Source organism: Penicillium citrinum (genome assembly GCF_028827155.1).
Source record: "Penicillium citrinum strain IBT 23319 chromosome Unknown utg000009l:1.0-4274883.0:1.0-4276374.0, whole genome shotgun sequence".
Lineage (NCBI taxonomy): Eukaryota > Fungi > Ascomycota > Eurotiomycetes > Eurotiales > Aspergillaceae > Penicillium > Penicillium citrinum.
This window is the reverse complement of record NW_026622694.1, coordinates 4135798-4160029: the sequence shown is the minus strand read 5'-3', so window position 1 is coordinate 4160029 and position 24232 is coordinate 4135798. Positions and strand designations below refer to the sequence as shown.

General features: G+C 49.0%; 12 protein-coding genes across 12 annotated transcripts; 10 read left to right on the top strand and 2 right to left on the bottom strand.

The window, feature by feature from the left end:
* Positions 1-39: 39 nt before the first annotated feature.
* Positions 40-864, bottom strand: htz1 (histone H2AZ; the record flags this gene model as incomplete). Its single annotated transcript, XM_056649939.1, has 3 exons — positions 40-287; positions 368-437; positions 766-864. The coding sequence occupies 3 exons, from the start codon at positions 862-864 to the stop codon at positions 40-42; spliced, it is 417 nt and encodes a 138-aa protein (XP_056497070.1).
* A 704-nt stretch (positions 865-1568) lies between these two features.
* Positions 1569-2342, top strand: N7469_011033 (PHO88 family protein). The gene is made up of 3 exons (XM_056649938.1): positions 1569-1643; positions 1701-1861; positions 1944-2342. Exons 1-3 carry the CDS (start codon positions 1627-1629, stop codon positions 2327-2329), a joined length of 564 nt encoding a protein of 187 aa, XP_056497069.1. The 5' UTR covers positions 1569-1626; the 3' UTR covers positions 2330-2342.
* A 1704-nt stretch (positions 2343-4046) lies between these two features.
* Positions 4047-5448, top strand: gpdA (glyceraldehyde 3-phosphate dehydrogenase GpdA; the record flags this gene model as incomplete). Its single annotated transcript, XM_056649937.1, has 5 exons — positions 4047-4094; positions 4170-4183; positions 4244-4307; positions 4498-5356; positions 5420-5448. The coding sequence occupies 5 exons, from the start codon at positions 4047-4049 to the stop codon at positions 5446-5448; spliced, it is 1014 nt and encodes a 337-aa protein (XP_056497068.1).
* A 1234-nt stretch (positions 5449-6682) lies between these two features.
* Positions 6683-9883, top strand: hdaA (histone deacetylase hdaA; the record flags this gene model as incomplete). The annotated part of the gene is made up of 15 exons (XM_056649936.1): positions 6683-7298; positions 7356-7644; positions 7696-7709; positions 7769-7907; positions 7976-8088; positions 8141-8268; positions 8341-8548; positions 8596-8716; positions 8772-8819; positions 8874-8937; positions 8992-9084; positions 9168-9253; positions 9314-9399; positions 9470-9576; positions 9647-9883. 15 exons carry the CDS (start codon positions 6683-6685, stop codon positions 9881-9883), a joined length of 2349 nt encoding a protein of 782 aa, XP_056497067.1.
* Positions 9884-10587: 704 nt separating this feature from the next.
* On the top strand, positions 10588-11070 carry N7469_011030 (putative BYS1 domain protein; the record flags this gene model as incomplete). Its single annotated transcript, XM_056649935.1, has 1 exon — positions 10588-11070. One exon carries the CDS (start codon positions 10588-10590, stop codon positions 11068-11070), a length of 483 nt encoding a protein of 160 aa, XP_056497066.1.
* Positions 11071-12019: 949 nt separating this feature from the next.
* On the top strand, positions 12020-15668 carry N7469_011029 (uncharacterized protein; the record flags this gene model as incomplete). Its single annotated transcript, XM_056649934.1, has 3 exons — positions 12020-12469; positions 12554-13886; positions 13915-15668. The coding sequence occupies 3 exons, from the start codon at positions 12020-12022 to the stop codon at positions 15666-15668; spliced, it is 3537 nt and encodes a 1178-aa protein (XP_056497065.1).
* Positions 15669-15988: 320 nt separating this feature from the next.
* On the top strand, positions 15989-17030 carry N7469_011028 (cleavage and polyadenylation specificity factor subunit 5; the record flags this gene model as incomplete). The annotated part of the gene is made up of 4 exons (XM_056649933.1): positions 15989-16029; positions 16110-16361; positions 16431-16678; positions 16744-17030. The coding sequence occupies 4 exons, from the start codon at positions 15989-15991 to the stop codon at positions 17028-17030; spliced, it is 828 nt and encodes a 275-aa protein (XP_056497064.1).
* An 880-nt stretch (positions 17031-17910) lies between these two features.
* On the top strand, positions 17911-18969 carry N7469_011027 (lipase family protein; the record flags this gene model as incomplete). The annotated part of the gene is made up of 5 exons (XM_056649932.1): positions 17911-17986; positions 18038-18203; positions 18264-18502; positions 18552-18601; positions 18652-18969. The coding sequence occupies 5 exons, from the start codon at positions 17911-17913 to the stop codon at positions 18967-18969; spliced, it is 849 nt and encodes a 282-aa protein (XP_056497063.1).
* A 461-nt stretch (positions 18970-19430) lies between these two features.
* N7469_011026 (DUF3431 domain-containing protein) lies at positions 19431-20653 on the top strand (the record flags this gene model as incomplete). Its single annotated transcript, XM_056649931.1, has 3 exons — positions 19431-19846; positions 19932-20374; positions 20445-20653. The coding sequence occupies 3 exons, from the start codon at positions 19431-19433 to the stop codon at positions 20651-20653; spliced, it is 1068 nt and encodes a 355-aa protein (XP_056497062.1).
* A 294-nt stretch (positions 20654-20947) lies between these two features.
* On the top strand, positions 20948-21766 carry N7469_011025 (putative dephospho-CoA kinase; the record flags this gene model as incomplete). Its single annotated transcript, XM_056649930.1, has 1 exon — positions 20948-21766. One exon carries the CDS (start codon positions 20948-20950, stop codon positions 21764-21766), a length of 819 nt encoding a protein of 272 aa, XP_056497061.1.
* A 285-nt stretch (positions 21767-22051) lies between these two features.
* On the bottom strand, positions 22052-22801 carry N7469_011024 (uncharacterized protein; the record flags this gene model as incomplete). Its single annotated transcript, XM_056649929.1, has 3 exons — positions 22052-22270; positions 22325-22678; positions 22733-22801. The coding sequence occupies 3 exons, from the start codon at positions 22799-22801 to the stop codon at positions 22052-22054; spliced, it is 642 nt and encodes a 213-aa protein (XP_056497060.1).
* Positions 22802-23030: 229 nt separating this feature from the next.
* On the top strand, positions 23031-23841 carry N7469_011023 (zinc-finger domain-containing protein; the record flags this gene model as incomplete). The annotated part of the gene is made up of 3 exons (XM_056649928.1): positions 23031-23366; positions 23485-23652; positions 23713-23841. The coding sequence occupies 3 exons, from the start codon at positions 23031-23033 to the stop codon at positions 23839-23841; spliced, it is 633 nt and encodes a 210-aa protein (XP_056497059.1).
* Between the last annotated feature and the right edge of the window lie 391 nt (positions 23842-24232).

Sequence of the window (24232 nt, the reverse complement as noted above, 5' to 3'; positions counted from 1 at the left end):
GGTGCCGGTCCCTCAGCTTCAATTTTCGGAACCCCCAATTTATAGCTCAGGCTTGCCCTTCTTCTTTTGCTCCACCTTCAGTAGCAGTGCACGGTTGATGCGGGGCAGAACACCACCGAAGGCGATGGTTGCGCGGATGAGGGTGTCCAACTCTTCGTCACCACGGATAGCGAGTTGCAAGTGGCGAGGGGTGATACGCTTGACCTTGAGGTCCTTGGCGGCATTTCCAGCCAATTCAAGAACTTCCGCAGTCAGGTACTCAAGGACAGCTGTCACGTAGACGGCGGCTGCAGAAGGGTTAGCATGGGCGCAATCGAGACCAAAAGAGAGGGGACTTCTATAGAGTAAAGGGAATGAGGGAACCCACCTTTCGCGCCAACACGCATCTTGTTCTGGGTGTTGTTCTTCAAGAAACGCTTCACACGACCGCAGGGAAACTGGGTGGGGAAAGTAATGTCAGTAACGGGGTAAACATGTCGCAGAACGATCAAGAACCAAGAAAGCCACAAGTAGAAAGACAGTTTCGACGATTGAGGACACGCGACAAGGTCGGATAAAATCTGAGAGCCCTCGTATGACACTGAATCAACTGGGGAGAGAAAAGGAAGTGAAAAGACGCGTCTTTGCATTCGTTTTTCATCAGGGATCATAGCCCCCCCCCTCCTCGTTTCTCTCTTTCCCACACCTCCCACCTCATCGCAAGTCCTCACTGAAGTCGAAACGGTCGCCTTCCTTGATTTTCCATGATGCCAACAAAATACTAACCTGCAGACCAGCCTTAGCGCTGTGAGACTTCTGGGCCTTCCCCGCAGAGTCCTTGGAACCACCCTTTCCACCGATAGACTTTCCCTTTCCACCAGGCATCTTGACAGGATGATAATCGTACAAATAGAGGTATCGTGGATATCAAAGATCGTAGGCGATCGAACACGGAGGGGTGGATGAAGAAACGATCTAGAAAGCGGGCAGGCACGCGCGTTGTTGATGGATGGAGAAGTCAGAAATGTCCCAAGCCGCCGGTCGCTAAAGACGGCCCGACGCTAACCCAATGCGGCAATCCCATCTCAAGGTTGGGACTGTGTCAATTCGACCCCGAGTAGCCAAGCATATGGATTGCAATTATAGAAGAAATGGTTGATCTCGAATGTTGGTGTGTGAGTTGATCCAAGGTTGGTCCTAATCCAATGTAAATCCGGGGGTTTAAGCTAGTCGTGGGTGCGAGTTCGAACTGTGTGGGCGAGCTCCTCCATCCAGCATGTTCATTCCGGATGGTTGCAGCACATGTGGCTAGCAATGAGAGCTGAAGTTCCTTTCACCGTAAAGTGCAGACTCACTTCAGGAGCTCACTCCTGAGATCCTTCTGGTCGTGGTTCATCGAGATAGCCTTGTTGACTGTAGACTTCGTTAGTAGTTCGATGTGTTCAGGGCAATTCGTGGAGGCGGCCCCATTTCGGAAGCGACGGCGGTCGGTTTATCCGGTGCCGAACGGCCAGGTGGCTCGGGGGGGATTTCCTGACGGAACTTTACGTCTTTTTTCGTGTTTTGTCTCCCCTTCGACATCCGTTCCCTATCCCCTCCCCTTTCTCCGTTCATCTCCCGGTTTCAATAGGGCTCTTCATCGACAATATGGTGTCTCCGCAGATGTAAGAATAAATCTTACCAGCTTTATTGATCCATTCTTGATGCTGACTGCTCTCTAGTACCAACCTGGCCATCATCCTGGCGATGATGCAGCTGGCCAAGAAGGTCCCCTTTGAGGATCCTCAGGTTTTGATGCTGGTGCGCGGCATGTACATCCTGTCCAACGTGATCATTCTGGGCATCTATCTCTTCACTCAAACGAAGATTAATGCGAAGAAAGGTATGTGGGTCTTTGGTGGTAGCGTGGCGTCAAGGCTTTCCCCGTATACTTCTATATGCTGACTTTTTGCGCGCGTGTACAGATATGACTACGCTCAAGTATGTTGAGCCCGCCCCGATGGGCAGCGGCGAGGAGGCTAAGCCCGTCACCACCACCAACATGGACTACGACAAGGGACAGCTGCGTCAGTTGATGCGCAGCCAGCTGATGGGTGTTGGTATGATGGGTGTCATGCACTTGTACATGAAGTACACCAACCCACTTCTGATCCAGTCCATCATTCCTCTGAAGAGTGCCCTTGAGTCCAACCTGGTCAAGATTCATCTCTTCGGCAAGCCCGCCACTGGCGACCTGGCCCGTCCCTTCAAGTCTGGCGGTGGCTTCATGTCCCAGGGTGCGCCCAAGAGCGACAAGGCCTCTATTGAGAACGCGGAGAAGAACTACCGTGGTGGTGTCAAGGAGGAGTAAGCAAGGTGCTTGCTTTCATAATTACCTCTTCTTTCTTGAAGTAGAAATCTGATGGCTGCGATGATCAGCTACTTGTGATGACCGATTGGCTGTGCACACCAACCGGATGTCATGAGTCTTTTAGATGACATGGATGTCCGGCGTTGCTTCTTTCAGTTGTATTATATTCATGTCCACCTGAATGGATGTGTGTTATTGTCTAATGCATAGTATTGCGCATGCAATGAGCAAACTTTACTGCATACTGCATACTGCAACAATTGATGTGTGTATACAATAGATTTGAGCCCTGTAACCCTTTTGTATGTATACTCCGGATATATCATCCCTATGCAACGTATAGTAGTGCATGTAGTGATGGGATGCCGTCTATCCGTTTCCGTCGCCTTCCACGTCGAATTCCAATTGCCACTGATTATGTATTCTTTTTTGTTTGTGCTGTGGCAAGTTGATTGTCAGCATTGGTGGTTGTATTATGCATCAAGTCCAACGGCGACAATGCAGTACAACCATGGGAGGTAACTGCATAATGCTAGATATTCAATGGTTGATGGCAAACTGGTACTCCGAGCTGGTATGTGTACATATGTTGCCCGGGCATCGATTTATAATCTCGAAATTGAGTCAGTGAATAAGTGATCCAATAACGAGGTTGCTTTAGCAGCACAAATCTGACTGATCCCAAATTGAATACAGCCCGGTGAGTCGATCAGGTCGCGGGGCTATCTTTTTATACCGCAGCACCGCAAAGGGAGGCCCCAAGCCCAATCGGTCCACCGCAGACCGGGAACGGACACCAAGGATATATATACTAGTGGGAATTATTCAATTATTATAATATCGAATCATTTAATTGATTTAATATATATATATAATACTGAATATTATAATTACTAAATAGAGTATCATTGTACATAGTACATACACACTTATACACCCCAGTATACTATGTACTATAGTCATGGCATCATGACTGCCCCTCCATTGCCCCTCATCATGATTGCCCACTCCCCTCCTCTCCACGGCTTCCCCTCCGTCATTGACTCCAAATCTCGGCATAGTCGTACGTCCGAAATTATCGTGTCAGACCGTGATAGACCAAATACACCCCCTTCTACCCGATGGAAAAGCATTCTTGAGCGTCATCTCCGAGGCAATTCGTAAAATGAGGACCCGAGCAAGGTGAATCCGTGACAGCTCATTGGTAGAACGGGAGCTACCGAGGGGCAGCACAGGCGCAGATATCGTGGCTCTTCCTGCTTTGCCCGGTGTATGAAACCGGAAAGGAGAGGCCCAACTGGGACCGGGCGGCAACAGTCGGGAAACAATCGATCTGGGGGTGGTGGAGAAGGAAGAATGGAGTGAGCTGTTGCTGGTTTGTCCTTGGTTGAATGGAAAAGTGGTGAATGGTGAGTGGTGAATTGCTGACTACCTCTGGGCGGCTCTCGGTGTAGAGTGATCACCTCTTTGCGTCAGTCCGGGTTTTTTTTATTTTATTATTCCTCTGCCTTCCCCCCTTCTTCTTCTTCTTCTCTTCTTCTCTTTCTTCTTCATCTACTTCTCTTCTTCACATCTCTATCCATCCCCAAAACTGTAAGTCTTTAATCCCCTTTATCCTTTGGCTTCTCTCTCTTGCTTTCTATCTCTCTTCCCCTCTCTCATCAATTATTATCGTCATCACCCCACTCACACCTCTGCAGACACAAATACCGCAAACATGGTTCCCAAGGTTGGTATCAACGGATTCGGCCGTATCGGTCGCATTGTAAGTCTTTCCAAGCTCTCTTTCTCTTTCTCTTATCTCTTTCCCATTGAGCTCCAGACCTAACTGCGTTGCTAGGTCTTCCGCAATGCGTGAGTTGCCCCTCTACCCCACATCGCGTGGGACAACCTTCCTTTCTAACTGTTCCACAGCATCAACCACGGTGGTGTCGACGTTGTCGCCGTCAACGACCCCTTCATTGAGGTCCACTACGCTGTAAGAACAACCTTTTTCCCCTTTAAATAGCTTGACCTTCTCTCTGTGGGCTGGCCTGGGTGATACGTGGCGTGGTTGCATCAAAAGTTTACAACCATCAACCCACTTTATGCATCATCCCACTTGCCCCGCAACTTTCCTCTTTCGTTTGCAATTCGTAATTTGCTAATCCATATAATTCCAAATCTAGGCATACATGCTCAAGTATGACAGCACTCACGGTCAGTTCAAGGGCACCATCGAGATCGATGGCACCTCCGGCCTGATTGTCAACGGCAAGAAGATCCGCTTCTACGCTGAGCGTGACCCCGCCTCCATCCCCTGGTCTGAGACCGGCGCCGCCTACGTCGTCGAGTCCACCGGTGTCTTCACCACCACCGAGAAGGCCTCTGCTCACTTGAAGGGTGGTGCCAAGAAGGTCATCATCTCTGCTCCCTCCGCCGATGCCCCCATGTTCGTCATGGGTGTCAACAACGACTCCTACAAGTCCGACGTCAACGTCCTCTCCAACGCTTCTTGCACCACCAACTGCCTGGCTCCCCTCGCCAAGGTTATCAACGACAAGTACGGTCTCGTTGAGGGTCTGATGACCACCATCCACTCCTACACCGCTACCCAGAAGACCGTCGACGGTCCCTCCGCTAAGGACTGGCGTGGTGGCCGCACTGCGGCCCAGAACATCATCCCCTCCTCCACCGGTGCCGCCAAGGCTGTCGGCAAGGTTATCCCCTCCCTTAACGGCAAGCTCACTGGTATGGCCATGCGTGTGCCTACCGCCAACGTCTCCGTTGTCGACCTGACCTGCCGCATCGAGAAGGCCGCCACCTACGAGGACATCAAGGCCACCATCAAGGCCGCCTCCGAGGGTGAGCTCAAGGGTATCCTGGGCTACACCGAGGACGACATTGTCTCCTCCGACCTGAACGGTGATGACAACTCCTCCATCTTCGATGCCAAGGCCGGTATTGCCCTGAACCCCAACTTCATCAAGCTGGTTTCCTGGTACGACAACGAGTGGGGCTACTCCCACCGTGTTGTTGACCTCATCGGTAAGTTCACTTTCCAGAACATCTTCAGAATACTAGTGTTTCAAATACTAACTTTTCTCAAAGCCTACATCGCCAAGGTCGATGGTCAGTAGGAATCAGGACGGCGTCCTGGGGCCAGGAGTCTTCTCTAAAAGACGGAGTTTGCTACGAAGATGGCCTTCGCCTTGTAGAAAAAATCCGATAACGTCAATTTAATGAAACCAAATACAATTCTTTCATATGTTCAAGATCATTAATCTGTCCTCAATTGGAGTATTGTATCTGATAGTTACTCATATTTTTCGTACGCTGTAATCAGGGTGCCTGTGAGATGGAATTGGAGGACATTGTATATCCAGGCAAATCTTTGAGCAGAGACTGCCGTGGCAGTTTTTTTTCCGGTGATCCTGGCAATTGCTTATCAGATAATCAGCACCAATAATATTTCCTATGGTACTTCCCAGAGCTGCATGTCAGTGTGATGGTTGGTGGTGTTCAGGCCTACACTTGGATAGCATCGTCGCCAGGTAGTACCTCCCACACCGCTGGAAGATATGTCCGATTTTCAACGTCATCCAGTTTCTCATCTTTGTATGAAGTAAACTAAATTTCCCTCAAAATCGACTAAATCTAGAATTGATCTATTTTAATCAAGCCCTTTCATTCTTTCCACTCTAAAATGGTATGAGCTCTTCACTTTTCTGAGGTTACCAAGCCATCCCGAGACTTCTCCGAGCTACCCATTTAAAAGGTGGAATTGGATGAGTAATCCAGAAAGCCTGTCTAAAATATATAACGCTAGCACGTTTTGAGAGGCGGTAGTTACAAGCGGTGAGTCTGGAAATGTCTGGCAAAATGAACCGCTGGCCCAAAAGGGATCCAACATGCGCATCAATCCAATCCCCCATCCTCCCAGCGTGCGACTCTTTCTCTGCAGAGAGATCTAATTCCTCACTGCACCTCTCTCTCCTCTTGATCGGAACTCACTCAATTTGGAGATTGTGTCTCATCTGCTTGGTATTGTATTTTCCCATCAGCACCCACGGACCGGATTGCCTTTGTACCGCGCAGGAGTACAATTGTGATTCTATACGTCCGCAGTCCAATACTTAGCATTCACAGCCCACTGTTCCGGTGCGCAAAACCAAAGAGCTGGGTACTGCATCTTGCTTTTGGAGCTCAATCTTTTTTTTGAAAATCTTTGTTCAACTGTCTTTTTGAAGCACTATCTGTGCATTCATTGTCTGAAGACCTGCTTGAGCTATCTGGTCATGAGATACTAGCCAGCAATTACCAAGTCCATTATAAACGGGCTGGTCTTTTTCTCCCATCGGTTCCTTTTGAAATATGGAGGGAGATGATGATATTGTGATGGGGGAGTCTCGAAGACTCCCTTCTTTGCTTTCTCATCCATCTGTTGCCGATCAACCGGCACCCTCTCACGCGGCTGCCGCAGACCCTGCTCTTGCGCCGTCATTCTTTCAAGGTGCTCCTAATGGAACTCCTTCACCTGGTGCCGGAACAATGTATTCTCAGGAGCAACCGGCTGTCACAAGCACAGGTCTTCCGGAGCATCTTGCCAAACAAAGTGATTCGGAGACGACTTCCGCCGATTTTCTCAAGCGCGATAGTCTCGTAGAATCTAACTCAGATTGGTCTGAAGAGGAGAACATAGGTAGGCCAGGTCTACCACTCGCCTCCTTGGCTACCGGTCTATGTTATGATGTGCGCATGCGGTACCATTGTGAGGTCCAGCCCACAAATGATGTTCATCCCGAGGACCCTCGTCGCATCTATTATATCTACAAGGAACTTTGCAAGTCCGGTCTTGTCGATGATCCGGAATCATGCCGTCCCTTGGCCCCTAGGCCCCTTCAGCGCATTGATGCGCGCGACGCCACGGAAGAAGAGATCGTCTATATTCACTCCACCGCACACTTTGCCTTTGTGCGATCTACCCAGGGTAAGCACTGTATTCAGCCCCGTATTTATAAAGCATAACATTTGACATCAAACCCAGATATGGGCCAGGCTGAGTTACTGGATTTGGAACGCACCCGAGACTCCATCTATTTCAATAACTTAACTTTCCAGGCATCCCTTTTGTCGGCTGGCGGTGCAATTGAAACCTGCTTGGCAGTTGCGCAGCGCAAAGTGAAAAATGCAATTGCAGTCATTCGGCCGCCTGGTCATCACGCAGAGCATGACACGGCCATGGGATTCTGTCTCTTCAATAATGTGCCAATCGCGGCTAGAGTCTGTCAGAAACGGCTCGGGGACCAATGTCGAAAGATCATGATTTTGGATTGGTTTGTTCAACTTGTATCTTTAGGAAAGACTAGTGCTAACTTTTGACCAAGGGATGTTCACCATGGTATACTTAATCTTCCCTGTCGGCTCTTTTGACGGCGCAGCGACTCATAAATCTAATAGGAAATGGTGTTCAAAAGGCCTTTTATGACGATCCCAACGTGCTCTACGTTTCCATTCACGTCCATCAGGATGGGAAATTCTATCCTGGTGGCCCCGAGGGAGACTGGGATCATTGCGGAGAGGGTGCTGGCGAGGGCAAGTGAGTATTTGAAATGACAGCTGCAAAGTATGCCTCATCATGGCGATTCTGATATGGAACTATTCTAGGAATATAAACATTCCCTGGCACGATCAAGGAATGGGAGATGGCGACTATATGTTCGCCTTTCAACAAGTAGTGATGCCCATTGCTCAAGAATTTGACCCAGATCTTGTCATTAGTATGGCTTTACCTTCTTCAGATTTTCTGTACATGTGCTGACCTCGTTTAAGTCTCGGCTGGATTTGATGCTGCTGCCGGTGATGTGCTGGGTGGTTGCTTCGTCTCCCCTGCCTGCTATGGCCAGATGACCCACATGTTGATGAATCTGGCCAACGGAAAATTGGCTGTATGTCTAGAGGTAAGTTCTCACCCTTAATTTCTGAAACAAAAAAAAAAAAGGAAAAAAAGGGTCTGGCTAACCGCAGATCAGGGAGGATACAACTTTCGATCCATCTCCAAGTCCGCACTAGCTGTGACGAGAGTATTGATGGGCGAGCCCCCAGACCGCTTGACTGGGGTCCAACCCTCTGAGAGCGCAATCAGGACTGTTCGACAAGTGATGTCGATTCAAGCTTCTTATTGGCGTTGCATGTTCCCGAAGCCCACCAAACATTCGGCATGGGGAGAGAGGCTTCACGGTATGTGTATAACCATTTGTCATGAATGTACCAATTTTGTCTAATAGATCATGCAGATATACTTCGGAGCTATCAGTCCAACAAGCTGTATGAAAGCTTCAAGATGACGCCCCTTTACGTCTACCGCACGGCTATCTCGCAGTCTTTCAAGAACCAAGTCATCGCCAGGTCAGTTTTCAGGGCGCTACATCCGGATATGATTAATAGACTAATTACTTTGAAGTCCCAATTACCACGAGATGATCCCTCTCGTTGTGATCTTCCATGACCCGTAGGTTACCCGAGTCCAGGTCTTGCCCTTGCTTATGAACTCACAAATCCACAGACCCGAAATAATGGGGCAGGTCCATCCAATTACTAACAAGCTAGATGCTCATAATGTCTGGGTGGTAAGTTTCATGAGATGACGAGACCCCTAAGGCGTGCGCTAACACAACGTCAAGGCTGATGTCCAAAAGGAATACGTCAAGTGGATATTGAATGAAGGATATGCTGTGATCGACGTCAACATCCCTAAGCACATTACCCGAGAGCCGGTAAGGCCCTCCCTCGCTAAACAAGCTCGTGTCTTTGAGAAATGTTTCTGGAAAGCGCTAAACTCTTGATTTACCAAATTTAGGCTACCGGAAGATACGAGGATGAGGACGAGAATCGGCCTACTGCCACCGAGGAGCTTGCTAGCTACCTATGGGATAACTATATCGAGTAAGCATGCGAATTCGCTATTTGGCTCATCATTTGGGTTGAAACTAAAAGAATCGATAGGCCATACTCCGACGGCAAGCGTAAGATTTTCTTCCTAGGCATTGGAAATGCATTCTATGGAGTTGCCAACCTGTTAATTAATCGAGGTATGCCGGCCCTAATCAAGCTAAGAACCATTCCGCTCCTGTTCAGATGTGGGAACTGACCCTTCACTAGAAAATCTCTACACCAAAGTCAAGGGTATTGTTTCATTCGTGGCAGAGAATCCCGTCCGATCAATCGCCTCCCCGACACAGACTTGGCTATCCCATTGGTATCGCGAGGTAAGCTTGCCAAAGCTCAATCTTCTGTTTTGTATTGTTAATATCTCTTCATACTGACTTCAAATTAAAGAACTCACTGGTCTTTGTCTCGCCCTTGCATGGCGTGTGGGGAAACTCTGACCGCAAGCCATCCAAGAGATATGGAACTTTGCGGAAAACCGACAGCACACATCTGAGTGAGATGCTTTCAGATCACAAGGAAGAAGTATTCCAGTGGATCTCGGAGCGAACCAGACACCCGGATGATGATGAGACGGAAGATGAAGAAGAGGATGAAGCGGGCCAAGACGAGCAGATGAGACAGTAGAAAAGGCGTCCAGCCAGGAAGCTTGGCAATGCCTTCTTTTGCATTTTGAATGTCCCATTTCCCTTCTCTACATTTTATCTTGCAATCTACATTGCGATGAGCTCTGTTTAGAATCAAGATGTCGGAATTCTATGTCCAGACATGTTTCTTTTTTGTCTAGTGGCGGCCAACAGAAGCAACCAACAAATATACTCGGAGCACTTATAGTTTGATCATATGTCTCGTTTCGTATGTTAACATAACCAAGTCTGATCAGAGTGGTGTCAAGGTTGCGGTTGCATATTCCGTAGGGGAATTGTCTTTTTCTGCATTCTATTCGTAGTCTCACAGCTCATTTTACTTGGTTAGCCTAAACACCGTTACGAAGGGACGCCTAAAAGCTACCCAAGTAGACTGGTGGCCATGTCTTATCTGCTTCCCGTACTTTGCATAGTATACAACTTGGTTATACCAATGACCTTCATTATGTTTCAGGCATTACTAGATATTGCCCAAATCCCGTGATTCCGAAGGGAGGCCTGATTGTACTGTTGGTCGTTCCTGCCTTTTACAATCTCCATGGTAATTCCTTGAGACTAGCTCTTGCCATTTAGAAGAAAACATATAAAAAGGTCCTCTCAGCCATTTCAATCACCAATTAATTCTTCTTCATATCCAACCATTGGGAAACTCTCTATTTCATATACTTCACAACTTCACTCAATATGCACATCACCACTGTCTCTCTCGCCTCCATTGTGGCCCTGACCCCTCTAGTCAATGCCCTTGGCAGTGCTATCGTCCACAACAAATGTGACTTCCCTGCTTATCTTTGGTCCGTTGGAAGTTCGGTCAGTGACAGCCACCTGCTAGTCGCCAAGGAAGGCGGCTATTCGGAACTATACCGCACCGACGACACCACCGGTGGAATCGCACTTAAGATCACCCTGGAAGAAGATGGCCTTACCACTGGCAAGCCCCAAACCGTTTTTTCCTATGCTCTGGGTGATGAGGGAAGAATCTTCTACGATCTCTCCGATGTCTTTGGCGATCCCTTCTCCGGTCACGCCCTCAGCGTGGTCCCTGAAGATCAGAGCTGCAAGTCTATCAACTGGGGTGGCGGTATCTCGACGAGCTATGTGAGCAACACAGAGTCTTGCTCCCAGGATTCCAGTGTTACTCTCACCCTTTGCGATGACTCGGAATAGAATGGATTCGATGAATACCGTATTCATCGGTATGGACAAGTATATATCGTTTACGACATGACGAATATTGAGCCGAGCCTCGGGTACGATGTTCATGCGACGAATTTGGTTTGTCTCCAATCTTACCATTTTCTTCTTTCTTGTACTTGCAGTTTGTTTGCTTTATGTTAGGTGGCTGAGGCTGTGCAACCGTTGTCTAGACGGTGGAGGTAGAAATGGTTCTACTGGGTTGATGCGGGGAAGAGCCTCATCGGGGGGAGATCACGGATTGGTGAGAGTATACATAGCTAGTGTGTTACACCTAGTAGGAATGAATGATACTTTCCTGGTAATCCGACTGGACTAGAGACTAACTTTGCTTTATTTGGAGCCTCAGAATAGAGTTCCTAAAGTATCCAATTGCCTTTACTAGAGTTAAGTGTAGTGGCCCATCTACTACATTCTATTACTATGTGCTCTGATACTGACTATAACATTCAAATTGACCCAGTAGTAAGGAAATACAAACAGACAATTGTAAGCGTTCTTATCCACAATTGACCCTTCTACTGAGCTTCTCCTTTAATAAATGCAGTACTTACAACTTTCATACACCTCTCGGAATATCCAGCTACTAGTAATTAAACAATTGTCAGCTTACCTCGGCTGAAATACTCCATTCCAGCCTATCTCCTGCAAGCAAAAGTACTCTTCTCCACCCAAAAGTACAACCTGCCCCTCTTCACCGCCTTGCGTTCCCCGTTATCGACGTGGGGGAAAGGTGGGAAACACAAACCCGTCTGCTTTGCAATACCAGACTCTGCTCTCGCCATCGCGGATCTGCTTCTTCTTAAGCATTCCTACTTTACCTCCTTGTTTATTTCTATTTGTTCACGCATCATCTGCATTGGTCTCCCCACCCACTGGAGCCTTGCATTGTTAGCTCGCTCCATCACCCTTCCTTTCGCTCATGCTCGCAAGGTCCCCTCGAAGAGCACGTCCATTGTTACGATCGTTGCACAGGGGCCTGAAATCCAAGCCAACTGTTCACCAGCATCTGTTGTTACGCATCTCTTCCGCGACTAGTCCCATATCGTCCATTCGGTCTTTTCTCCCGCTCTTCTCGTTCGACCAGCGGACCCGCCTCTTCTCTCATACTTCCCATCCTGCGTGTGCCGAACCCCCAATCATGAGCCAGATCGAACGCATCACAGAACGCCTGGAGAAGCCGGAGCTCGATGACCGCTCCTACCGAGTCATTCGACTGCCGAACCAGCTCGAGGCTCTCTTAGTGCATGACCCTGATACCGACAAGGCTAGTGCGGCCGTCAACGTCAATGTGGGCAATTTCTCAGATGAAGATGATATGCCTGGTATGGCACATGCTGTAGAGCATTTGCTGTTCATGGGAACGAAAAAGGTGAGTATCGAGCTTCTCATTTCACTATCTGGCCTCGCTCTGTAAGCATGGCGACGGAGCTGACATCAGTTATCTGCGTTCTAGTACCCCAAGGAAAACGCCTACAATCAATACCTAGCCTCTCATTCTGGTTCCTCTAACGCTTATACTGCTGCAACCGAAACAAATTATTTCTTTGAAGTATCCGCTACTGGGGATTCTAGCGAGCCGAAATCGAGCGGTCAAAACACCCCAACGCTCAATTCTACAAATGGAACCAATGGCATCGTCAGTGATGTCTCTAGCAACACCACAGAGATAGAGGGACGCTCCCCCTTGTATGGAGCCTTGGACCGTTTTGCTCAGTTTTTTGTTTCCCCTCTCTTCCTCGAGTCCACATTGGACCGTGAGCTGCGGGCCGTGGATTCGGAGAACAAGAAGAACTTGCAGAGTGACTTATGGCGGTTGATGCAGCTGAACAAGTCCCTCTCAAACCCGAAGCACCCTTACCATCATTTCTCTACCGGAAACTTGCAGACCCTCAAAGAAGACCCGCAGAAACGCGGTCTGGAGGTGCGCAGTGAGTTCATTCGGTTCTACGAGAAGCACTATTCAGCCAATCGTGCCAAGCTGGTAGTCCTGGGCCGGGAAACTTTAGACACACTGGAGCAATGGGTCAATGAGCTGTTTGCAGATGTCGAGAATAAGAATTTGCCCCAAAACCGATGGGATGATGTTCAGCCTTTCACTGAGGAAGACATGTGCACTCAAGTGTTTGCGAAGCCCGTCATGGACTCGCGCTCGATGGACATGTACTTCCCTTTCTTAGATGAGGAGAAGATGAATGATACTCAGCCCAGTCGGTACATCAGCCATTTGATTGGCCATGAGGGACCTGGCAGTGTTCTTTCGTATCTCAAAGCTAAGGGCTGGGCTAATGGTCTTTCTGCTGGTGCAATGCCCATCTGCCCCGGCTCTGCTTTCTTCACTGTATCTGTGCGCCTGACACCCGAGGGTCTTAGCAAATACCAAGAGGTGGCAAAGGTCATCTTCGAGTACATCGCTATGATCAAGGAACGTGAGCCGGAGCAGTGGATATTTGACGAAATGAAGAACTTGGCTGAAGTCGACTTCCGTTACAAGCAGAAGACACCTGCCAGTCGATTCACTAGTCGTCTCAGTAGCGTTATGCAAAAGTCTATGCCTCGCGAATGGCTGCTTAGCGGTTCATTATTGCGCAAATTCGACCCAGAGCTGATCAAGACTGCCATGTCTTATCTGCGGGCGGATAACTTCCGTCTTGTCATCGTGTCCCAGGACTTCCCAGGCCAGTGGGACCAGAAGGAGAAGTGGTATGGCACCGAGTACAAGGTCGAGAAAATCCCACAGGAGTTCCTGAGTGGCATTCAAAAGGCCTTAGAGTCTACTGAAGCCAACCGTATCTCAGATGTGCATATCCCCCACAGGAACGAATTTGTTCCGACGAGACTGTCCGTTGAGAAGAAAGAAACGCCCGAGCCAGCCAAAACCCCCCAAGCTGATTCGGCATGATGATCGCGTGCGCCTATGGTTTAAGAAGGATGACCGCTTCTGGGTGCCAAAGGCCACTGTCCATGTGACTCTGCGTAACCCTCTGGTTTGGGCGACACCCGCGAACCTCATCAAGACTAAGTTCTACTGTGAACTGGTGCGCGATTCTCTGGATGAGTACTCGTACGATGCCGAGCTGGCTGGATTAGACTATCATCTCGCAGCTAACATCCTGGGCCTGGATATTTCCGTGGGTGGATATAATGACAAGATGGCGGTGCTGCTGGAGAAGGTGCTGACCACCATGCGTGGCTTGATCGTCAACCAAGACCGATTCAACATTATCAAGGAGCGACTGACTCGTGCATTCCGTAACGCCGAATACCAGCAGCCTTTTTACCAGGTGGGCGACTACACTCGCTACTTGTTGTCTGAACGCAGCTGGGTGAACGAACAGTATATTGAAGAACTGGAACATATTACGGCAGCCGACATCACCAACTTTTACCCGCAACTTCTCGAGCAAACTCACATCGAGGTTTTGGCCCACGGAAATCTTTACAAGGAAGATGCATTGCGCATGACTGATTCTGTTGAGAAGATCCTCCAGGGCCGTGCTTTACCTCCATCCCAGTGGTACTTGCGCCGCAACATGATGATCCCGCCAGGTAGCAACTATGTCTACCCTCGAACCCTTAAGGACCCAGCCAATGTCAACCATTGTATCGAGTATTATCTTTACATTGGTCTGTTTTCTGACGATCTGCTGCGGTCGAAGCTACAGCTGTTCTCTCAACTTACCGATGAGCCTGCATTCGACCAGCTCCGTAGCAAGGAGCAGCTCGGATATGTGGTGTGGAGTGGCTCTCGCTACAACGCAACCACCATGGGCTACCGCGTTATCATACAGAGTGAGCGCACTGCACAATACCTAGAGAGCCGCATCGAAAGTTTCTTGAGTGGCTTCGGACCCGTCCTGGACGACATGTCAGACGAAGAATTCGAGGGCCACAAGCGTAGTGTTATTAACAAGCGCCTGGAAAAGCTTAAGAACCTGGGCTCTGAGACTGGCCGCTATTGGTCTCACGTTGGCTCGGAGTACTTCGACTTCTTGCAGCATGAGACTGACGCGGCGAATGTGCAGACTCTGACCAAGGGAGATCTGCAAGCCTTCTACAAGCAGTACATTGATCCATCATCGACCACACGCGCCAAGCTGGCTATCCATTTGAACGCACAATCTGGCGCACAACCTGAGAGCAGCAGCACCGACAAGCGCCAACGTCTCGTAGAGACTGTTGACAAGCAGCTCGAGACTGCCGGTTTCGCTGTGGATAGTGCTCGTCTGGCCACAGCGTTCGACGAGATTGACACCGAAGTGGTCGACGTTGCGCAGATTGTATTTATCGTCAAGACTTTCTTGGCCACAGACCTGAGCTTGACGCCAGCTCAGATCGCTCCTGTGACCGAGACATTAGAGAAGAACATGGGAATCCAGCTGAAGCAGCTGGGCTTGGAAGCTGGCAAGGACGAGAAGGCCGTCGCCAATGGCACCAATGTGCCGGCGAGCCCTGCGGACCCCGTCACTATTACAGATGTCACAGTCTTCAAGGCCCGTCTTCCTGTTAGCACTGGGCCCGTCTCTATCACAGACCTCAGCGAGTTTGAAGACTTTGACGCCAAACTATAAGTGCTGTTCTACATTGGCATATGGGCATGGAGTGATGCGGTGTGAGCATGGACTGCGAGTTGAGGAGTCTGGTAGGGTTTGGAGTTGATATGCATAAGAATAGTAATCTCATACACCTATAGTATATGAATGAATCACCTTATCATATTAATTTTCGTCAAGACATACTGCTCTATAAATTTACTTGAATTTTTCCGAGTTGATTAATCTCATGGACTATTCACATCAAGCAGGGTAGGCGGTCTCCCGATAGGCGATAACGCGCATTCGCAGCTTCGCTCCGAGCTCGCCCTTCCTTTCAGCTCCAACACTCCAACAAAATGGCGACAACAACAGCAACGACGATCCAAAGTAATCGCCCGTAAGTAATTTAATGCTTCTGCTTCAAAGGACTCTCTATTGTATTCCTCAAGTACGTCCACTGACCTGCCATTGACTCAGCCCAATCCGCCCCAAGGATTTCTCCGCACAACAGCCACAGACGATCCGTTTATACCCCCTATCCAACTATACGTTTGGTACGAAAGAGACGCAGCCGGAAGAGGATCCTTCAGTGCTAGCCCGTTTAAAACGATTGGAAGAACATTATGATGTACATGGTATGCGACGCACCTGCGAGGGCGTCCTCGTCTGCCATGAACACAATCACCCGCATGTCCTGATGCTACAAATCGCCAATGCTTTTTTCAAACTGTACGTACTCGTCTTGTAACAATCTATGGATTGCCATGGGAAGAAATGGGAAAGTCGCTGACATCTCAGACCCGGTGATTATCTCCACCACGAAGACGAGGAAGTGGATGGCTTTAAGAAACGCCTGAATGAGCGTCTTGCACCAGTAGGCTCGCAATTCTCCGGCGAGGGAGTCAATGAAGACTGGGAAATTGGTGATACCCTGGCGCAATGGTGGCGACCTAACTTTGAGACTTTCATGTACCCATTTCTACCGGGTCATGTTACCCGCCCCAAGGAGTGCAAGAAGTTGTATTTTATTCAGCTTCCCAAGAAAAGTGAGTTTCTTATGCTCTTCTCCAAGACTTTGTTATAATGATCAGAACACTGATGAATATTGCAGAGGTCCTTTCGGTGCCAAAGAATATGAAACTTCTGGCTGTTCCGCTCTTCGAATTGTACGATAACACGGCTCGGTACGGGCCCCAACTATCGGCCATCCCACACCTCCTCTCCCGATATAACTTCGAGTTCGTGGATGAGAACGACAACGTGGTAGCCATGACCCCCGGCACGCCATTGGCGGAGAACCAAATCCCCCGCACTAAGGTGTTAGCAAGTGCGGAGGAAGAACAAGATACGGGGATGACCGATGTGAAGACGGAAGGGGAGGGGAATGAGATGCAGTAAAAGTGGAGAGGAGAAGAGAGGAGTAGGAGATGAGACATACCAAGAGGCAGCATTGCAATCTATTAACGTTTTCAAGATTACCTTTCTTCGGACTAATGTGAGGCACATCTCGTGCTGGAGGGGTGATATTCGATTAGCGGGTTATATCTGATCATTCGGCCATCGGAACTCCGTGGTGATCGCTAGGGGATATGTCCATGTTGGCGATAGTAGATAGGTCTTCTTTCCCTGGAGTACATCCTACAGAACATTCATACAGTACTCCAGCAGTGCTTATTGTTACTGGTCGTAGGATATCTTTCATGGGTAGAGTGGGCCATGATCCACTCTACTCTACTCTACTCTAGATGACTATTCTCTGTTGACACTGACATCCATCTACTTTGCTCTATTGGTCTTGTTCACACTCCAACACTCTATCGATTACAGTCAACACTCGAATACTCAAGAACCCCCCGCTGTCCCGTGTCACGCTGTTACATGCGTGAGGAACTGCAGAATGTCGATCCTTCAAGAATCCCCACCACTCAGGCGCGGCATCCACGAGTTCCGTGATTGAACACCGGACAACAAGCCTATTTTGATCATTCAATGGGCTTCTTGGCCTTCTTGGACCTGCGCTGACTATCACTTTCGGACATGTACCCCGCTTCAGTAGTCCAGTGGTTCAACAGACTAGTATAATTCGAAGTATAAGTGTTTGGGGATGCCTTGCAATGAATCTGATATGTTGCGAGTTGCGTGCCTGGTGCCTGGATCAATTTGTTCCTGGCTAGGCATAGACTTTTGTTTTTTTTCCCTTCTGTGATTGTAATTTAACCATCGCACATTCTCTCTTTCGATCCGGTTGAGTCAATAGAAAAGGAAGAAAGACGTGAAGATGAAATCCTCCATCTGGTCTTTGCTGGCCATTGTTGCCCTAACTGTGGCCGCACCAGCTCGTCCAATACCTCGAGGTATATCAAACTTCTCCCTGTTTTAGACAAATATTCTGCTGACATCTCCAGATGTCTCATCCGATGTACTTGAGCGACTTAGCTTGTTCGCCGAATATTCCGCCGCTTCGTACTGCGCGAACAATAATAACTCGACTGGCGACTTGCTGACCTGTGCCGATGGGTATTGTCCAACAGTGCAGTCATCGGGGGCTACATCTCTCTACGAATTTGGAGAGTAAGTACATACCTGAATTCGGGGTGGTAGAATCATTGCTTATATACAATAATTATCTAGTTCAACCGAGTGGGGAGATGTCACTGGATTCCTGGGAGTTGATGACACAAACCAACTTCTCGTCCTGTCTTTCCGAGGCAGTCGCAGTGCCAGTAATTGGATTGCCAATCTCGATTATGGCTTAGTCGATGCCAGTGATCTGTGCGATGACTGTGAAGCTCACGGAGGGTTCTTGAAAGCCTGGAATGTTGTCGCCAATGATCTCACCGCAAAGATCGACTCTGCTAAGGATCAATACAGTGGATATACACTGGTACTGACCGGTCATAGCTTTGGGGGGCGCTCTAGCTGCGCTAGGTGGGACAGCTTTGCGCAATGCAGGATATGATCTGGATATTGTGAGTCTCATCCTTCTCTCCACAATGAACGCATGGGTTTTCGTGCATAGTTGCTTACACTCGGGCAGTATACCTATGGCCAACCTCGTGTCGGCAATGAAGCTTTGGCAAAATATATGACAGACCAAGGAAGTCTATGGCGAGCCACGCATACTGACGATGTGGTACCTAAGCTGCCACCTTCATCATTCGGGTTTAGCCATGCCAGCCCTGAGTTCTGGATCACTAGTGGGAATAACGAAACCGTGAGCACTTCAGATATTGAAGAGGTTCAAGGCGTTGGGTCTAAAGATGGAAATGCTGGAACAGTCAATCCTGATATTGAAGCCCATAACTGGTATATTGTGAATATCGATGGATGCGAATGAGTATACATGTATCTATGTTAGTTATGTGTGATGAAGCTTAGTATTAATGAGAAAACATGAGCGATGGCAAACAATATTATTATTATTATTATCATTCCTACTCTCATCTAAATCTAGAATAGATTATATGAATGATATCAAATATATTGTTTTACACATCCCTGACTGAAGTTACTTTGATTGTGTATTTTTTATAGTTCAATCAATCAATCAAAAAATAAAGTGGTGAGACCCACCGATCACCGCAACTTCAACCGACACGTTTTCCCTTCTCCAACCACATCTTCGGCTGCTCTTCTTGAAAGTTGGATCTCTCCTCCACCTTCCCCCACCCCCCCAAAACCCTTGGGGACTTTGAAATATCGCGAATTCCTCGGGTTTTCCCTTGAGGACTTCTTCTTTTTAGTGCCAGTCAGCATTATGCGCTGACCCGATCCGATGCTGAATTCTCGACTATCACCATGTTATTCGCCCCGAGCGGACCACAGAGTCCCCGCCGTCGCAATCGCATCAAGGCCATTTTCCTGACCATTTTTATCGTCTTCGCGCTTTACTTTATCTTTTTTGCGGGCTCGGAATCCTCTGCAAAAGCTATCAACAATGACAAGGCCCGCTATGCCCCTGCGCACGTAGCTTCCCCAGCCCCGGCGATGGATACACCGTGGAATTCAGACAGTCCCAAGTCCATGGACGAGCAGGCTCGTCCCGTCGTTCGTCGACATAAGGAAATGATCGTTGCTAGTATGAAGAAAGATGATACTTCGTGGTTGCCGGATTATTTCCCGGACTGGTCGCAGAGTATCTATGTTGTGGATGACAAGTCAGCGCCATTGACAGTTACCAAGAACAAGGGGCGAGAATCGATGGTATATTTGACGTGAGTGCAATATTTGATTCCTTTCGAGCGAGACAAAGCCATTCTTTCCCCGCCTCCAGCTTCGCACCAGGCTAACTTACGGTAGCTACATTATTGACCATTACGAGAACCTCCCTGACGCAATGCTATTCATCCACTCCCAACGTTTCCAATGGCACAACGACGATCCATATTACGATGGTGTTGGTATGTTACGCAACTTTCAGCTTCCATACCTCCTCCAACAAGGATATGTCAACTTGCGCTGTGTCTGGACTCTAGGCTGTCCATCCGAAATCCATCCGAAAAGTGACACCCACCGCGACCAAGTCCACGCAGGAGAATATTTCACGGATGGCTTTAAGGAATTGTTTCCAGGGGTGCCGATACCAGAAGAAGTCGGGGCATCTTGCTGCGCGCAATTTGGCGTCTCTCGCGAAAAGGTGTTGGAACGACCTCGAAGTGATTACATGCGCTTCCGCGACTGGCTTCTCAAGACTGACTTGACGGATGATCTGAGTGGGCGTATAATGGAATATTCTTGGCATAGTAAGTTGTCCCCATATTCTATACATCTTTGAATAAGCCAATCTTGAATGCTGACCCATGCCTTTCTTAGTGATTTTCGGTGAAAAAGCCGTGTACTGCCCAAGCGCAAAGGAATGCTATTGTAATGTATTTGGTCTGTGTGATCTGGACTGTCCTGTCGAAGGCAACTGTGAAGGTCGATATGTTCTCCCTCCATACTCTTCATTACCCAAGGGATGGCCGTATATTGGATGGAAGGGCCAGGCTCAAAATCCCAGCCAAGGCCTGCCCGAATCATAGAGCGTTTCTTCAGTTCGTGAATTGATATTATGTCGGACATTCCACAGCATCATGGTAATTCCCGCTGGGGGATGATCACCAAAGTGAAAAAAAAAGGAAATATGCATTGGGATCATCTTGAATATCTTTGTACAAGTATTTGGCGTTAATAGCGTGTTTTAATCCAATCATTTTTCTTCTTTCCTCTCCAAAAAGAGTCGGCGGGGCCGAGGCACAATCGGATTCTCCCCGCATTTCCACTTGACTTCATCACTTTCTCCCTTGTAACCACCCCAAATTACCCACTCATGCAAAATGCTTATTATCGGACTGACCGGTTCAATAGCCACGGGCAAATCAACCGTCTCCTCAATACTTTCCACATCCCCTTACTCACTCCCTATAATCGATGCCGACCTGCTCGCGCGCAAGGTCGTCGAACCCGGCACAGCAGGCTACAAAGCAATCGTGAATTACTTCGGCCCCAGTACCCCAGACCTCCTCCTCGATGAAACATCCTCTTCAAATGGCACGCCAGGTAAACCACTTAACCGACCAGCGCTAGGTCGTCGCGTATTCGGCGACACAGACGAGCGCAAGCGCGATCGCCAAGTTCTCAATGGCATTATCCACCCAGCCGTCCGTTGGGAGGTCTACAAGGCTTTAATCTACCATTACTTGCGTGGACAATGGGCAGTCGTTCTCGATGTACCGCTTCTCTTTGAAAGCGGCATGGATATGATCTGCGGAACAGTCATTGTCGTCGGCGTGCATGATCCCGCCATCCAAATGGCACGTCTGCGCTCGCGAGACGCCCATCTTACCGCCGAAGATGCGGAGAACCGCGTCCGGAGCCAGGGAGATGTGCGTACGAAGGCTGCGCAAGCTGAATTCCGTGGAACGGCCACGGCGAGGGGTGTCGTTGTGTGGAATGATGCCGATAAGGAGGAATTAGAGCGTGCAGTGAAGGGGGCTATGGTGAGTATTTCAGCGTCGAGTCCGCGATGGTGGGCTTGGACTTTGCTGATTGCACCACCTGTTGGGTTTGGAATTGCGGCGTGGAATTTGGTTGTAAACTATGCGACGCAGAAAGGCTGGGAGAAGAAGAAGAGGGAGGAAAAGGCACGTTTGTGAGTTGATGGGAGTAGTATGGCTGAGAAAGGTATGCTGGACTCTGGCTCTGAATTGAGCTTTGGCCTACTTCGATTTTATACGTATCTCATGTCAAGTTGTACATTTTTAGATGATCATGGGCTCTCTGTCTGCTATTTCAGTTCAAGATGTTTTTGTGCTATCATCTGCCAAAACATGGCATTGTAACTATATGCTTCTATAACCAACGCCGGAAAAACAATGCTCAATATAAACGCCATGCCGTTAATCCCAGGATATCTGCAGTCATTCAACGCCTCGTATGTTCTAAGAGCTCTTACGCTTCTTCTTTTTGTCTTTCTTCGATGAGTCTGAGCTAGGACGAACTTGTAAGCCCCCGCCAGAGATGCTCGTCACATGTTTCATGCTTCGATCCGGGTTGTTCTTGATCTGCTCTCTCAGTTTCTTCTCCCGGCGTTTCTTTTCTCTGGTCTCCGGATCAAGCTGCTCATCATCCTCGTCATCATTTTGTGGCTGAGGACGGGTCTGAACATTGTTAGCAAGGGTATAGATAGTCGATAGCTACAGCAGTAGACATACATTTTGCTTGCGCTGGAAATTACCGAATGCGCGACGACCGCCCACGGACTTGTCCTCCACATCTAGTGAGTCTGCTGCCACCGCATACGGTTGCACAGGTCTGACATTGGCAACTGGAATATCCAGTACCCATTGTGATTCACCTGCATCGGCGGCCTGACGCATTACAGCATCCCGTCGCTTCTGCTCCTCCGCGTTCAACGCGGCGGAGATAGCATCCAGGTCAGACTGTGGGGTTCCGGAGCTCTCCGCCTCCGTAGATAATCTTCGGCGTTTTGGAGACGGGGTATTATCGTCTGAGCCCGGCGTTTGGGATTCATTCGCAGCTGCTGTTGCTGCAGCGCGCTGCATGAACTATAGAATGATGTCAGATTCGGACTCACCAAAGCCGGGATGAATATGATATACCTTCATGGTCAGAAGTCGCGAAGACATCCCCTTCCCCTTTCCAGGAGCTGATCCCGGTGAACTCGACATGATAGCGATTCGTTAGAGAAAAGCAAGAACAGACGAAGTTGCTTGCGCAGTGAAATTTCGCGGCAGAAAAACCCAAGTTCAATTGAAGGCGGTCAGTTGAACACGCCAATCCAAACCTCCGGCAATTCTGATGACCAGCAAAGTCCGGTACCACTTTGAACCTCGTCAATCCCCACCCACTCACCGTTCCATATACATACCCCCCTTCTCGGGACTCAATTTGCCCAGAATGATGTCCTGCAGTCGTCGCCTTACGGCTTTGGCCTCGGTTCGCCCGCGCTTTGTCGCCCGCACTTACTCCTCGACCGTCCCTCGTTTGTCCGAGAACCGTATGCAAGCCAACGACCCCAACCCACCGGTTGTCAAGCCCAACGTGTCTGCCACCAATCTCCCTACCGACACCCAGAGCTCTTGGGACGGCTCTCTGGCTGAGGACCCTGCCGTCGCCGAGCGCATTCGCACCATGCAGGCCCCAAACCGTGCCAGCACCTGGGCTGCCAGCCAGCAGCCGCGCGAGGAGGCCATGGTTGGACCTCGTTTCGAGCAGACCATCATGCAGACCCAGGTGAGTAATATTCGCGATGCTCTACCTCTACTTGGAGCCCATCTCCGAACTTAAGCAGCGCTCCGATTGAGCCGGTTGCATTTAGCGGAATTGAATTATGGTACTAATACTATCATAGCCCCAACCGATGGCCGCTATCGAGCTTATTCACAAGCAACATGTCCGCTGGACAAAGGAGCGAGTCGTCAGCTGTGACGGTGGCGGTGGCCCCCTTGGTCACCCCAAGATCTTCATTAACACCGACAAGCCCGAGATTGTGCCTTGCGGATACTGCGGTGTTCCCTTTGTACGTTTTATACTCTGCACGCTTATTCGCTCTATCCGAGCTTTTCTAATTAGACTACAGGCTCACGAGCACCACCGCGCTTACCTCAAGTCTCTGCCCGCCTCTAGCTTCCCCCTCGAGCCCACCGAAGACCCGGCCGAGGTGAACGAGAGCCAGCGTGTTACGGACGGTGGCCTCGAGCAGCGGTAGACGACTAGCATTAGATTCCTTTTGTCGGCGTTTATCTTTTCCCCACATGTATTGTGTTATTGATTTTGGGCCTGAGGCCATGTACAGAAATATCGATCAATGGATCTGCCGTTTGCCTGATATAACAGTCCCTACCCATGCTAGAGTATATTTACCATCTTTTGTTCTTTTTTTAATTTGGCGTGGTCATTTACAAGTTATGATACCTTGTCCTTGTCCGACTCTGCTGGTTCTCCCGCTTGGCGTCTCCAGCTCATTCTCATTCACAGAGGGCTTCGTTGAGAGCCGACTTTGGGGACCTGAGCACTCATCCGTACTTCCTTATAAGTCTCTATATAATCCATAAAATAGCTTTCCGTCTCCTCATTCCCCCTCAATCAAATCACAAATG

Coding starts and splice junctions, on each gene's coding strand:
- N7469_011033 (XM_056649938.1), top strand. Junction 1,862..1,943: donor GAAGATTAATGCGAAGAAAG/GTATGTGGGTCT, acceptor GCGCGTGTACAG/ATATGACTACGCTCAAGTAT.